Below are 17,475 nucleotides of genomic sequence, written 5' to 3'. Positions count from 1 at the left end.
TTTGAATTTGGATGTCGTGTTCCAATTTACGGATCCTATTATTCTGTTCTTGTTCTCGATTCCCATTATTCTGTTCCAATTCACAAATCCACATGTCGTGTTCCAATTCACAATTCCATTTATCCTGTTCTAATTCACGAATTCGGATGTCTTGTTTAGCTTGATGTTCCATTACTTCTTTAAGCTGACGTTTCATTCCCTTAAGCACAATACTCATTGTCCCTTAGCCTTCGTTTTCGTCGCAGGAGGATAACGGACTGTTGCATAGTAATACAAAGACACTTACAAACAGCTTCATATTTTAAATTTTACTTTAACTCGATACTGTATTGAAGACTTTTTATACAATACTGTGTCGCATTCAAATGACAAGGAATTACAGATAACAGAACAATTTAATAAATTTATCAATGTGGCATCATACAAACACAGATATCTGAAAGTGAAATGATTGGTATGAAATATACAGATTTAAAACAAATGTTAGGTAAATACTTGCACAATAAATGAAGTAAACAATTTCTTTTAGTGGCGTAAAGCATCTTGTAGACAGATACCGACAACACAAATTTTGTAATAAGATTGAAACAGTTTTTTGTTTTCGGTTTATTCATACTCATAAACATCCTGAACATATATCGACTTTAAGAGAGGTTTCTTTTAATGCAAACATTTGGATGTTGTGTCCGAATACAAAATCTATTCAAAATTAAGATTCTAATTTTACATTACGTCAAATAAGATTTGATGTAAGTTATAGTACAACCTGCTATTAAGGTTACCCAAAAACCTGGCCTTGTCAGGTCATTCTCTTCTTGACTCGATGTAATAATATGACCTTCATTTTGAACCTACATTCAACGGTCGCCTCTATTATTAGTTCTATTTTATGGTCTCGTAGGTTACATTAATACTTAGATTTGATTGTATTCTAATCACCCTGTAATTCTAGTTTGAGTAAATTTTGCTTGTGTTTTTTTTTTTTTTTTTTTGTAATATTTTATTGCAGCTTTAAATACAATTGACCATTATATGATTTTACGACAGTATATGTACTTACACGGTTCTATGTTCTTTTTAACTGTATTGTCCCCGTTATTATTAATTGACAGAAGTTGTATCATTAAGTACACAGTAGTAAAATCTTAAGAATATTGTTTTTATTGGTACTACATTGATTTGTTTTTGAAAAATTAAAACATAACTAAATATATTTGCTATATATGTACAGTTATGAGAACGCATTATCCTACATCGTATCGATACTGTTTACTTGTATATTGGCATTACACAAGGTTATAAGTTTCTCAGACTGTTTATTGCGTCTTTACACTTAATGGGTAGGATGTGAACTGACTGATACTTTAGTTTGGGAAAACATGATTAATTTATTAGTTGTAACTTGCTTTGAAATTAGCTTTCACTAACTGCAAGTACTCTTATTTCGGTGCTTTGTTTCTATTGTTTTTTTTTTTCTTTGGTTATTTGTGTGCCTCTTGTCTTACTTTTGAGTTAAACTTAGCTACTGATGTTTACAGTGTGTTCTTATGTTGTGCTGTTATACCACTGTCCAAGGTTAGGGGAGGGTTGAGCGCTCACAAACATGTTTTACCCCGCAATATTTTGTATGTGCCTGTCCCAAGTCAGGAGCCTGTAGTTCAGTGATTGTCGTTGGTTTGTGTCTGTCATATTTGTTTTTCGTAAATGGTTTTGTTATAAATTAGGCTGTTGGTTTTTCTCGTTTGAATTGTTTTACATTCTTCATGCCGAGGCTCTTGATAGCCGACTATACGGTATGGATTTTTCTCATTTTTGAAAACCATACGGTTACCTATAATAGCTTACATTCACTTCATTCGAACTCTGGTGGATAGTTGTCTCATTGGTAATCATACCACATCTCCTCATTTTATATCACGCAACATTTCATTGCAATCTTCATAACCTCAATCAATCATACATTCAGAAAGGTCACAAACAGGACAATTTACTTATGTTGATGATGATCTTTTATTAGAAGAGTATCTTTCAATTGTATCTTTTAGCACATGGTAAACAACACATTTTTGTGAATAAAGTACTTGTAATAAGAATCAATCTTGAAGCCAAATGAAACAGCCGTGGATATGTGTCGTTCGTGAAGTTTGTCTTTCCTCTTGCCTTTATTTTATTCTGGGGCATATTGGTGTTGCCGTTGTGTGCTGTCAGATACTTCTAATAAATTCTGCTGTCGTCTTGAATTTTTCTAAGCTGAAATGGTAATCATTATAAGCCAGCTCCGAAGGAAAAGGGGGGGATAGTTTACCACGGTCTGTCAGTACGTCCGCATGTCCGTCCGTTTCTTTAAATTTCCGTTTTTTCTCTGGATCTTTTTGAAATTTGGTATCAGGCTTTGTGTGAACTTGCTATACTGTGCGATGCGTTTTAAATTCATCTAAAATTCGTCTTATTAACGTAAAATTTATATTTTTTAACACATAATGTCCATATATAAAATTGTCGACGCATTTTTCTACAAAACTACAAATAGGAGCTTCCCAAAATTTGTTATAATGATACACGTGAACATGTTATTCCATGTAATGCTGTTTCAGATTCATCGTACATAAACTTCCTGTCTTACGAATACATTCATTCCTAATACATAATAGCCATGCATGATCATAATTATGTTACATTTTTCTAGGGAACAACATATAAGAGCTTCCTTAAATTTGTTATCAGATTTCATGTGAACATGATATACCGTGTGATGCATTTCCATTCCCATTGTTCACCTTTCTTCGTCTTTGTGTTTTGATTAAAAACTATCTTTTATTTTATTAATAACACAGTGCTGTTTACTCAAACTGCCTTATACAAAGCTAACGTTATGCACCAAACCATCAATCGATCGATATGCATTGTTGAAAACGCTTACTTATTCGAACAAAAATGTACATATCAAGCGCAAACTAAGTACGAAATGTACGCTATTTAATGAACTGCGCATACAACATGCGAACATTTTTTTTTTTCAAATGTCTGAATGTGTGTATTTTAATTGGTAGTGTTTTATTTTTATTTTTCGTTATGTAATTTTCTATCCGCAGTGTGTATATTTTACGGTGAGAAAATTTTACTCTTAATTTACCATTTTGTACCATCACCACCGGATACACGTACTGGCATTTGACTCCTATATTATTAAACCCGTGGTGGCTTCATTTTCGTTTGACAAGAGAGACCATCGGCGGACACATCGTGAAAACTGTACACTACAAGGATGTGGCCAAGTTTGGTATTTTCAAAGGAGATCAAATTTTTAAAATTGTTTTTACGGGTAAATCAAACCCAAATGATTAATTTTTGTTTTGCCTTGTACCTAGAAAAATACAAAAATATTAAATGGTAATACCCATACGTTAACACAACGACGGCTTAAATAAGGAACAAACCTCGGACTAGTAAAGTAGTCCCGGAACGAACTAAAAATAAAAATAACAAAGAAGAAAAAAATAATATAGAATAGTTTGATTACTTTCATTTCTCACAAATGTAGCCATAGGCGTAATTATTACAAGTTTCGTCAATTATGCCGTGTCATCTGCTACATAAAACAGCATGCAGTCTTGTGAACTAGAATAACTTCCGTTTGGTTGACCGGAACCAAAAGCTTTGTACGTCATCTTGTTCATTTTGCCGTTTTGTATCCATCTCCAGTCTCCACCAGGAATGTATCTGTTTATGTTCCGACCTCCGCGTATAGAAGCTTATCCCTTTAGGCAAAATCAACATATCCATTTAAAACTTTAAAATTAGTGCTGTGTTGTAAAATAATATAAACATAAACATGAACATTTAGATATTCTTTGAAATGCACTGTTGAATAATTTGAAATTAAATTATCGGTTATGCTATTAAGAATCCTTGAAATTGTAATTACAAATAAGTTTCAAAATACCACTGAAGTTAATTATCAGCTGAAGAATGAACAAAACTATATTGTATTTATTGTTTCGTTTTTAAAAATGTAATCTCAATCACATATTTCATATTTTATTACAGGTGCTCGGGAAATCTTATTTGAGATTTATTTCTCTCCGTCTATAGTTCGAACACTGACAACTTTGTTACGAAAAACTTAATAAGTATTACCTCTGGTCTACAGGGAACAAACGACATTGGTCATAGAACAGCATTTACAATCTATGATTAATACTCTTTGTGTTCTATGTGTTCTATAGACTGCCCTGTAGCCTCGATGTTTTGACCCAGCAAAAAATGAACTGAAAAAGTAATTAAAATTTCATAAAAACTGCCAATGACTTGGAGAAGTACATACTATTTGAAAATTATCTGCGATCTTATGGAAAACTTGATGTGCTTGGCAGAGACTATTTATAAGATGCATAAATGAATGCTTGAACTTATGATAATGTAGGGAATGCTAAAATACTGTAATTCATTCTTCACTTTGATGTGTGCATTGTAGCGCAATTCTATGTAACGAATACGTAGGAAATGATAAATAGTGTCGTTTTACTCCCCTATGTGATTCGCTCCTTAATCCGAAATGCATATGTAAAGGCTCAGACTAATTCCAAACAAGTTTAAACTTTCTAAAAAGGTACGAAATGCCTCGCAGTATCATACATTACGTCAACATTGTTTTCCAAGTCGGGGATTGAGTTTAATTAGACAATTTAATTGATAAACATAAGTTCAACGTGAAATCGTGCAGAATAGGTAATATACCAAACTCTTTTACTCAAAGAATGTACAATTACATGCTCTTATCTGTAACCAGATAATAAACTGTTAATTGTATGTTTAGCCAAACTTAAATGCTTTGAATCTTTCTATTTGGACAAAGGTATCATTGTGCATTAATATGTAAAACAAACAATAAAGGGGTCAATTCAGTAAAAAAATCTCTAATTGACTTTAAAGCAAATTTATTGTTCATAGATTCATACCAGTTTAACCTTTAAAGGTCAAAACCTTTCATATATCTTTCATCAAAAGTACAAATATAACCCCAACTTTTGCAAAATTATAAAAACATAGGGTCATGCGGCATTTTTGGGCCATTCACGTTGTCTTGTATACAAACACTGTAGATTCGCACTAACTTCCTATACTCAGCCCATTACTGTTCAACCCTGTACTATGCTGTAGTAAACAAATAAATGTTTTTAACCCTAATTTTGATCCATCTATTTACTTCACAAACATTATAAACCAATCAGTGGAGCAATTAATTCAGTGTTATACAGAAAGCTCTCCCCTAAATGAGAGGTCCTTAATGATGTATATTTATTTACTGAATTTACCCCAAAGCATTATAATATTAATGATTAATATATCTTTATGCATTTGTTGAAGTTCATATTTCATCAGCATGGCTTCTTCCAGCGTCTCAAAATTGGCAAGGTATGCACCACGCCGTAAACACAATGCCTTAAAAAGATAGTTTACATTTTGTATTGTAACAAATGAATAAACATTTCTAATTAAGAAGTAAAAGTTACAGTCATATTTATAGTTTAATTTCAATATATATCTGCAAATGTGTCTTTAGAGGTCAGGCTTGTTTCCTGTACGTACTTTAGATAGCAAAGCGATCCATTTGGTTATAAAAAGATACATATAGCGGGGTTTTTTCGCGGGCGTAAAATTTCACGATTTAGGGGCAACAAAGTATACAAAAAATTTGACGGTTTTTATTTTGGCGGATGCTGAAATGGTTGCAGTTAAAAAGTGGTAAAAAATTGATCGGAAGAAAACAGTGAAACAAGATAATAATTCAAGGCTCCTCTAATGCATGTGAACAATATTTTATTGACGTCTTAGTATATGTAAGAGAATGATAATCCCTTTCTTCATGATTAAGTACGAGCCTTGCTACGAAACCTTTTTGACGATAATCATTTTGACATGACATTATCAACTTACAAATGCTCTATCTGCCGTCGTTTTCTCCCTGTTTTTGACATGACATTATCAACTTACAAAATCTGAGGTCGTTTTCTGCCTAGTAATAACTGTTTTGACATGACTTTGTCAAATTACAAATGCTCTAACTGCCGTCGTTTTCTCCCTGTTTTTGACATGACATTATCAACTTACAAATGCTCTATCTGCAGTCGTTTTCTGCCCGTTTATGACATGACATTATCAACTTACAAATGATCTATCTGCAGTCGTTTTCTTCCCGTTTATGACATGACATTATCAACTTACAAATGCTCTATCTGCTGTCGTTTTCTCCCCGTTTATGATATGACATTATCAACTTACAAATGCTCTATCTGCAGTCGATTTCTCCCTGTTTATGATTTGACATTATCAACTTACAAATGCTCTAACTGCCGTCGTTATCTCCCTGTTTTTGACATGACATTATCAACCTACAAATGTTCTATCTGCCGTCGTTTTCTCTCTGTTTTTGACATGACATTATCAACTTACAAATGCTCTATCTGCAGTCGTTTTCTGCCCGTTTATGACATGACATTATCAACTTACAAATGCTCTATCTGCAGTGGTTTTCTCCCCGTTTATGACATGACTTTATCAACTTACAAATACTCTATCTGCAGTCGTTTTCTCCCTGTTTATGACATGACAATATCAACTTACAAATGCTCTCTCTGCCGTCGTTTTCTCTCTGTTTTTGACATGACAATATCAGCTTACAAATGCTCAATCTGCAGTCGTTTTCTCCCTGTTTTTGACATAACATTATCAACTTACAAATGCTCTATCTGCAAACGTTATCTCCCCGTTTATGACATGACATTATCAACCTACAAATGCTCTATCTGCCGTCGTTTTCTTCCTGTTTTTGACATGACATTATCAACTTACAAATGCTCTATCTGCCGTCGTTTTCTCCCTATGTATGACATAACATTATCAACTTACAAATGCTCTATCTGTAGTCGTTTTCTCCCCGTTTATGACATGACATTATCATCTTACAAATGCTCTATTTGCCGTCGTTTTCACCCTATTTTTGACATGACATTATCAACTTACAAATGCTCTATCTGCAGTCGTTTTCTCCCTGTTTATGACATGGCATTATTAACTTACAAATGCTCTAACTGTAAACGTTTTCTCTCCGTTTATGATATGACATTATCAACTTACAAATGCTCTATCTGCCGTCGTTTTCTCCCGGTTTATGACATGACATTATCAACATACAAATGCTCTATCTGCAGTCGTTTTCTCCCTATTTATGACATGACATTTTCAACTTACAAATGCTCTATCTGCAGTCGTTTTCTCTCCGTTTATGACACGACATTATCAACTTACAAATTCTCTATCTGCCGTCGTTTTTTCTCCTTGTTTATAAAGTAGCAACCATCCCCTATCTTCTTAAATGGGTACCTGCATTTTTCTGATAAAAACAAGATAATGAAGACAAACGTGGAATTGATTTGATTTTAATTACATTATACAGCTTACCAATTCCTATATCTATTTGTGCAAAATGAATTTTCATGACTACTGAAATATCGATGCTTTTTAAGCTTCAATCAGCATATTCTAAATTGGAGCGTTATTATTCATTAATCTTTATTTTCAGCTGCGTAAACTTCTTCTTTATGTTACATCTACTTGCTTTTATGCTATTATTTGCCTTTTCTCATCATAGTATAGCAAAGCGAGACGCGTATATGAAAGAAGTAATTTAAAACATTTTCTACATAACGTTTTCTTGAGTATGCGTGTGTGGGAGGAGGTAAAGTCTCTCTCGGCACAAATGGTTTGACAAATTATGTTTTTTCCGCATAATTCAGAATCATAATTATAGTTTAACAAAAACATGCCCCTCCCCATCCACAGCCAACACTACACACACAAAAGATGAATGGTGAATGCCTTAACGCATAGTCAGATTAGACATTTCATCAAAGAAACTTATCCTTTCCGTTAAAGAGTGATTTTTTTTTTATCTAGCATGTTTTCAACAGCAATTGGGGCTACAATCTATTTTTTTCTGCATACATAATGATGACCGACAACAGAACACGTTACGAAAGTTACTTTACGTCTTGATCTGTATTCTATACTTGAATTTCAATGGTATTTTTAGACACGTTATAACTGAATATCACATGTAGTTGCATTGTAAATTGATACTTTGAAAACAAAAAAGAACATCTGTTGTAAAGTTGTCATCAAATGAAATTTAAGATAAATGCTATAAAGTCATGTCACGATTTTTAATTTGTCATTCTGCATTCGTCATTCCTCTGAACATGCTGAATATTTTTGCTCTTGCGTTTTGTGTATTTGTCCTGTCTGGTGACTTCATGATTGATTCATAATCACTCCGATTTTCTCTTAAAGAAAGAAAAAAATATGAACGAATAAAATTGAGAATGGAAATGAGGAATGTGTCAAAGAGACAACAACCCGACCAAAGAGCAGAAAACAGCCCAAGGCCACCAATAGGTCTTCAACACATCGTGAAAATCCGGCACCCGGAGGCGGGCTCCAGCTGGCCCCTAAACAAAAATGTCTACTAGTTCAGTGAAAATGGACGTCACACTAAACTCTGAAAAATATAAATGAACTAAAAAATGTGGCGGGGTTAAACATGTTTTGTGAGATCTCTACCCTCCCCTATACCTCTAGCCAATGTATAATAAACAAACACACGGGAAAACGCACAGTAAAACTCCGTTTAGAATGAATAATTGTTCAAGAAAGATATGTGGATAAGATTGCATAACTTCATCAAGACTAATAGACTATAGCAAGGGCCATTGTTGTATAGTGGTCATCCGGCTTGTAGCTGTGTTGGGCAGGTTTTCATTCTGTGTTTAAATTAAACAACATTAGGTTTAAAAAGGAAAGAGGAGATTTTTTACGGTAAACTGTCAATTGTTGTGCCCGTAACAAGTCAGGCTTTCAGTACCATTCGTTGTTCATTGTTTGTTTGGTTTTTTTGTATGTGTGTGTACAGGAATTGGATGTTATATACGATGCTTGTGAAGGGTTATTGCCATGAGCTTTCCACGTTTATGAACCCTTGCAACAACTCTTCGAGGAGTCTATGGATGGCTTGTGGTAAATGTTATCCCCATCTCATTTTGAAGTGATAGTCCAAAGAGGTAGGGCCAATTTCCCCTGAATTTACTCCATACCATAATCATTTTCAAAAACTCCTTAAATCTTTACTTAAATCCGCAAAGTCACAACCCCTGGTGTACTTTAAGGTGCAAGGTTCAAAAGTATTGCGACTTATTTTGTAACTGATCATCAAATTAAAAACGCCAAACATAGTTGGATTTGAATTTATATCGCCCAAATAATAAATGGTACAGCATGTCATTGAAGAAATTTTACGTTTGAATCTTTTATTGATTAAATTGAAAGAAATGGTCCATCTTAATTATGCATAACGGACTGGGTCTAAAAGATTCACTTCTTTGACGCAAGTTAATCTGACGACGATTCATCAAATTGATACGTTAAAATCTCAAAAGAATAGTTGTATATGATCATCTAAGGGAATTTAGCATTAGTGTCTCATAGTATCACAGTCGATTTACGATAGTACACATGAAGTTAAAAGTCTAAATTGCGTGAACAGTTTAACAAAAAATAAAAAAAAAAAAAACAGCATGACTGGCTACAAGTTACCATTGTGCAACTGAAAAGAAGTGACCACGGAACGACCGAAAATTTTAGATCAAAACCAAACCCATAAGAATGGTACCAAAACGGTAAACAATGTTTTCAAAATTTAACCGACATCAGCTTCCAATATTGGTTTTTTATTTGCTTCTCATATCTCAAAAAACAATACAATTGGGTTTTTCTTTAGAATCCCAATTGATCGATTAGAAAAATACCATAAAACCAACGGTTCAATCTGCAATAGATACTAAATACATGCAGTTAGACTCCAACATTAATATTTTAACGGGGAACACAGAAAAGGCGCGTGAAAGAAAGCTTACAAATGGACCTTTTCATCATTATACGTGACATACTTTTTACATTTAGGGTAGTGCAGTACAATTTAAATTTGGCATGGTATCGTCCTTATGGTGGAATAATATGACGATGCAGTTGGTGCTGTACATCGCGATCGTACATATATTAACATTTTTAAATACTGTGGATTCATTTATTTTCCTTGGTACCAATTTTCGTGGATTAAGGAAAACTTGCATGTTCGTGGAGGTTTAATTTCGTGGTTTTGCAGAGGTCAGCATTGAAGCCCTTAGAAAATTTGTTATTCGTTGAACATTTAATTTCGTGGTTAACCTGTATCCACGAAATCCACGACAATTGGTATCCAACGAATAATAATGAATCCACAGTACGCGAACATAAATTTAAATGACATGATTAAATGATTTTATGGCAAAAAGTGCCTGATAAATGTTACGTTTTCGTTTCATGATTTCAACATGGTCGGACAGATGTGATCTTGTTTTGGCTACTGTCGGCAAAGCTCGGCAGATTCCGCTACCCTACTTGTTAGATTGTAAGCTTGGCCAAGATGAGCCAAATACATTCGTACATTTATCATCATCATTATGTAATTATGTCTTCAACTTAAAACTGGACTCAATGTCCCGTCCCAAATGTTTTAAATACGTACACCACATTATGCCATGTGTGCTTGCCTGAGTAAAACAATGTCTTTGCAAACAGCGCATGAAATAAAAAGAAAAAATGTGTAAGTCTATAAACCGTCATGATATGTACATTCCCTGGCGTGTGTAATCTACAACAGTTGTGGGAAATAGAACAAAGTTGTAAACAGAAGCTGTAAGATGAGTTGCAACCACGAACTATGTATCTTCCATGCTGAAATAATTAAAGTAATCATTAATCTAGCTTTAGGATATTGTGTTTAAAATACACATTCTCATGATATGCAAGTATCTAATTTATGTACAAAGATGCAGTTAACAAAAAATTACCAGAAGAGTTGCGAAGTTGAGTAACTGACTGTTGTCAATATAATGGAATTTCATGCGACTATCTAACAAATGTGAGAGGTTTAGCTAGCTATAAAACCTGGTTTAATCCACCATTTTCGACATAAGGAAATGCCTGTACCAAGTCAGGAATATTGACAGTTGTTTTCCATTCGTTTGATATGTTTGAGCTTTTAATTCCGAATTTTTCTTAGAGTTGGGTATTTTTGTTATTTTTTCTTTTTTTCATATACACCTTATGCGGAAGAACGGAATAATGGGAAAACAGAAGTAGAGTGACCTTCAAATCTTAAGGAGAACGAACAGACATGATTTAAAAACAACACAACATTTAATTTGTTTTTGCTTTAACTTTACTGATAACATTTTGATTACTAGGAAAGCTGTATTTCTGTAGAAGCTGTGAACAATAAAACAAATTATAATCAAGGACTGACAGCACGTACTCTATTGGTTATCTGGATACCGTACCAACAATAGCGCAGAACTCATTAACACAATTACTGTTACGTTTTGTTTTAGAAAAGAAGCAAGTATTACAATTAGTATTTCTTTTGATCAAAACAACTTTTTTCAGGTTTTGTAAGTCCTTTTTGTAGTGCTGATCTAAAACACACTTATGTGTCTATCTGTATGTACGTCACGTAGTTTGATAAACTATCTTATTAATGATGAACAATGCAACTAGTTATAGATTTTTTAAAGAAGTATTTGTATACAGCCTATAAAAAATTTCAAGATTTATCTCAAACCAGGACTTTTAACCTTTCATTTTAAGAGACTCAGAGAACAGAACCAATTCAGATTTTATATATCATTTCGTCCGTGGATTTATCCTTTGGTATTATTACGAACTGTGAAAATATCATCTGTAGGATATATCAAATTCTTGTGGAATATTTGTTGTCTGTGGACAACCTGCTAATGGATTACATTATAATTAACTGTGATCCTTGGAATTATCTATTCTCATTGGACTCCTCAGATCATAAATTTTAAAATTCAGTCGGAAATGACTAGAATCTACAAAATATACAGTTTATAGAATTTAGGATTATTGTTTTATGTCTGACGGTAAGATCATCTTTTGTATATTGTAAAATAAAGCTCATTTTGTTAAATTGTTGACTTCAATCTTTCTTTTGACGCCTTACTTACAATTCTCTTATAGTTAATATGTTTCCATCGGTTTTAGATTTATGACTTTTGAACAGCGTATTCTACTGTTGCCTTTATTTCTTTTGACGCCTTACTTATTGAGTAGTAACAATTTCCTGACAAGCAGGCCAATAAATATGATTTCATTGCTTGAACATGCTTCCATCTTGGTAGTATATTTTGTAATATAGATTTGAATATTTATCAGAAAGGATAAGTTCAAGCAACAACACCTGATATAGAATTTTTGGTCGGAATTAAATGCATATAAAGCCGAACATTGAAATAATCTTATCAGTCAGTCTGCATTAATTTTTGAATGAATACTAGTAACTGTTTAATGACATATTTTAAAGACAGAAAATAATATTTTTGAAAAAAACTAACTAACTTTATTTCAAGGTGAGATGTACAAACTTCGCAGTTTCGATAACCCAAACTTATTGAATATTAAGGTGGCTGGGGCGTCTTAATTAAAATTGATAGAATTTTTTGATAGTTTGTCAAAATGAAGTTTTCATCATGCTTTTTTCAAAAATATAATAAATTGTCAGATTTTGTACAGATTATGCATGGAAAATCAAATTTTGTGTGATAAAAAGAAAACTACTTGATAGAACTTTAAGATAAAAGGTGAGAAGATAGCTCTTATAAGATGCTTTCAGATAAGAAAAAGAAAAAATGGGGTCACTGAACTTGTTTTCTTGCTACATATCAAAATAGGTAATTTCACAGCACTTTCTAAGATAAAAATTTATCTGAGTTATCTCCCCTTATTTGGCAAAGTTGAAAAAAATCTAATCAAACACAAATAATGTGTTTTGAGAAATTACAGCCGTAATTATGATAAAAAAAAAAATTTCTATATTTACATCAAGAGTCTTTTACATAAAATACACACTACTCTCAAAATGTGCACATTTCATGAAATATCTAGACCAACGTTATCTGCTACTTCGAAATCCAAGTTGGAGGAAGACACCCGAGCAACCTTAAACTATAGTGCAAGAATATTGTTAACTGGTATATTATTTATACATGTTATATTGTCCTTGCAATTTGAAGTCTGTTTATTTAATGTTTAACATAAAACTTCTTTGGTGGCAGTTTTGATAACATATCTGTAACAGCATGATGGCGATTTCAGTGACATTGCCTGGACTGGTGTAATAACCTTCATGTGGTTAGTTTGAACACAATTGATGCGAAGACAATGGCTTAAATGACAAAGCTTTCAAAGGAATATAAAGACGCTACAAGCACGCGGCACCGAGAAGTGAGTGGAAAGACATATCACCATGGATTTGTTAATACACCGTTTTGCAAAATGGTATCATGTGACCCATCACGTTGAATCAACCAAGGGTTTAATACCGTACAGTTATAGTCCTAAATACACTTAAATATTTGCCAAAAAAAGACATTTACTTCCTTCCAAGTATCCTATAATAGTTTCGTTATTGTTATGCAGGGATACATAACAGTCCAGGGAGATTACTCTTCAATGAAAAATTGAAACGCTAATAATCAGAAAGAATTGGTCCCCAACTGATTGTTGGGACGACACATGTATTCAAAAAGCTTAAGGCGGGAAGCAGGCGAAAAAACGACGACAAATTCAGAATCACTAATTACAAAAAAAATCTAAGGATTGAGTTAAACGAAACCTCCAAAAAAGAAGTGATCTCATGTCCTAAGGAAGAGATAACAGGATAAGTTGCTCCATGATTAAAGGCAACCTCATTTAACATTATGCAAATGTATCTTAGGACAATTTTGTTGTAGACTTAAACGAACAAGTTAGCAATATGTGTTCACTTACAGGTTGATATATAACTTCCGTCACTTTGAAAACTATTACATTTTGGAAAATGTTTTGGCACCTTCGGTTGGCTATTTGGTGACTCATTGATTATCATTCCCATACCATTGGTGTTATGTAAGTCAATATGACAGTGAAAAAACCAAACACCAGGGTTATCTGCCTTGAATCGAATAACAACGTATCCTCCAGTGGGTATTATAATCGTGTCTTTCTGAGGAGGATTGTGCCAGTTTAAATCGGGATGTTTTCCATTTGTCCAACTTTCATTTCTCCATTTTGCATCAGAACAAAACTTCTTACTGTCTGGACAAATAATGTCAATTGTGTCCTGTCCACCATTTGGAACTACTTGACCATCACTGTTTTAAGTAGTGAACGCCATTTTCATAACGTAGAACGAATGTCCGTGCAAATGAACTGGATGTGACCAATTGGCACCTCCTCCTATGTTTGTGATAACAAACTGATAAACTTTGTCTTTATTGTCTTTGTCAATGGTTACGGCATATGTGCATTCACAAATTGTAGATGCGTTACATGCGTCACAATTGTAGTCTACTTGGTCCGGTTGAGCATATGCTGCAACTGTAGGTGGTAAAAACTGGTGTCCGTTTACTGATCCAGGAGTATAACCGTTCTCGCCGGGAAAGGCAAAATTGAAAAACATTTCGACAACCTCGTCTGACTTAACTTCATCTGGGTTTGAATTTGGATCATTTGATATTACATTATTAAAAGTGATGCATAATCGATTTTCTTTGCTGGGATATTGCTTAAATGGACAGTTGAATACTCTGCAAGTGATGCCAGAGCTATCACATGTATGTGGAGTCACTTTTGGGGGGGTTATATTAACATCTGCAGTTTTATAATAAATAATAGCTTCAGCTGCGTGGTATTCGTTTTGGGAATATACCTCTAATGTCTTGGCAACCAATAAGTATGTACCAATCTTCGAATCAGCGTTCAACAAAAAATCAATTCTTTCACCAGGATGAATTATAAATGATTCTACCTCCTTTTTATCTATTTCGAATCCGTCGGACGCTAGAATATAAATTGGTCTGTGACCTTCAACAAAGACTCGAAAAGGATACATAGTAGCTGCGCTAATCACTCTAAATCGATAATCTTCATTTTTTTCGACTTCAAATCGTTCCAATGGAACATCGTTGTGTAACGTCGACGAACTGTAAAACCGTCCTCTTCCATTAATCAGACCTGAATGACATCTAAAACGGGTATACTGTGCTCCTGAGGGATCTTTGGTTTCAGTAAAAGGATTACCTGAGCTGTCGAAGTCACCAAATAGCATTTTATGGTACAATGCATCTGCATCGTCATTATGATTCCAATCTTGTATAATAGCTACAAAGACCTTGTCACCTTCTTGTGGCAAAACAACTTTTTGTCCCGGTGTTGGTATTATTATTAGTGGACCGTATAAACCCATTGTTCTTTGATCCCCAATATGAGCATGATAAAAACTGGTTCCGAATGGCTTTGCGTTGAATTTATATGTATAGCTTTGTCCAGGTGAAATTGGACACTGTGTTACAAATGCAACACCATCTGACCAAGGGGATCTTTTTTGGTGCAGCCCATGCCAATGAATTGTCGTGCTATCTGTATGCATTAAATTTCGTACATGAACTATTACTTCTTGGTTTTCCCTAGCTGTAATAGTAGGTCCCGGGAATCTACCGTTGACAGCAATAACAATTCGTGAATTGTATCCATCAGCAAGAATAAACGTTTCTTCAAGTGATCGTTCAAACTCCTTCCCATTGTCAGATCTAACAGCTTTTCCATTTTCTATTTTGAGGTGAACTGCTGGTTTTCCCTGTCCGGTATAAATCATTGTTAAAGCATGCTCGATTGTTAGGTAACATTCACATGTTGAATCACCAAGTCGACATGTGTTACTTTTGCATGCTTCCCCTGTCTTCATAAAATATGCATACCACTCTTTTTCTGTTGTTTGTGATATCCCTTGTTGTGCTGTCAGGAGAACAACGATTGCAAAATACCTTAAATAAAAAGTAATAAATTCATTAAAGCGCACAACCATATCAAGAACGGAGATAAAGAAATGGCTCACATAATCACTTGATTTGCTGTGATAAAAACCATGAAAAAATGGTTCACAAACATTAACAAGACAAAATAAGTGGATGCTTATGAAAAAGATAATGAATAAAGATAAAGACTTTGAAATTCAAATTAAACAAATAATGAATAGATTAAAGCACGATACAATAACTGATAAATATTTCCAACAGTTTCAATTCTGCTTTGTGTTTACATGGGTTAGTTGTTTAATTACTTTACTTTATTTCTTTGTTCCTTCCGCTAGTCTACGGAATTGTGTATTCTATAGCTCTTTATCTATTAAATTGATTTAAGGAAAAAAACACAAATATATCAATGTAGGGATAACATTCAGCTGAATTGAAATTTAATTCTAACACGAGAATTCATCTAGTAGGTCAATATTCAAAATGTCATATCCTTTATCTACTCACATATTGAGGGTCTCTTTCGCAATTTCTTTTTTGTTGAGACCCCCATCTTGTGACTCGATTTAACATTTAAAAAGTTATATAATCTAAAGGAAACACGGACTATACGTCAGTGTGACAGTGGCTGGTCGACACAAACAATGAATACTCTTGATTTATTATTATTTGTAGGATACCAATTTTTGAGGATTTTGTATGTACAGGCGAACCACAAATATCAATGTCTGACGAAGTACATATTTTGTATAGGCTTGTATGTAGACTTTGACAGAACAACGAAATCAAATATCCACGAAAATACATTTTTTTCTCAATCTACTAAAATTGGTATTCACGATAAATAAATGAATTCACATATTGATCTTCAACAAAAGACCAGCATCTATACAAATGTACAAGCTCCAAATCAATCCGCTTTTAGAGAAGTGATTCAGGCCGTGTTCACATTGAGCTAAACTCATTGTGGTGTACGTGTACTCTAAACTTAAACTAAAATCAACTACGTTCCCATTGATAAAAATCAATGTTTACATGTAGTTTAAAACAGGTTTGACTACATGCAGTCGATAATCAATTAAGTGTTCATAAAACAAGATATTAAGAACGTGGATTTTATTGTTAATATCTAAGAAAGTCACATATATGGAATACATATGATTATAATAATACTATAAATTAAGTTATTTTTCCTATTTATGTTACAAAAACTCAAAAATTGCTTCGTTTAAAACATGTTAAATTTAATAGCCTTTAGTTAGTGGACCAGTTTGATTTTCAGTGGTATAGAATATTCATTTTACACCGGTTGATAGTACATGTACGGCTAATTTATTTAGCGCGAGAACTATTTCCATTGCTGCATTTTGTAGCACAAACTATTCATTTTCATCATGTCTTGGACAAGGTCATTGTTTAGTTATTACCAGTCCAGACTATTCATTTTCAAGATCACCCCATTTGTTACTGGGGAATAGAAATATGGTCACTTAGAGCTTCTTCCGATCGGCCG

General features: G+C 33.6%; 1 protein-coding gene across 1 annotated transcript; it reads right to left on the bottom strand.

Annotated features, from left to right (window-relative positions):
• Positions 1–13,933: 13,933 nt before the first annotated feature.
• On the bottom strand, positions 13,934–15,805 carry LOC127718732 (uncharacterized). The gene is given in 1 exon segment (XM_052224787.1): positions 13,934–15,805. A coding segment is annotated over 1 exon segment (1,872 nt).
• Between the last annotated feature and the right edge of the window lie 1,670 nt (positions 15,806–17,475).

The sequence above is a fragment of the Mytilus californianus genome, unplaced genomic scaffold (assembly GCF_021869535.1).
Source record: "Mytilus californianus isolate M0D057914Y unplaced genomic scaffold, xbMytCali1.0.p SCAF_10, whole genome shotgun sequence".
Lineage (NCBI taxonomy): Eukaryota > Metazoa > Mollusca > Bivalvia > Mytilida > Mytilidae > Mytilus > Mytilus californianus.
This window is presented reverse-complemented; position numbering and strand designations above follow the sequence as displayed.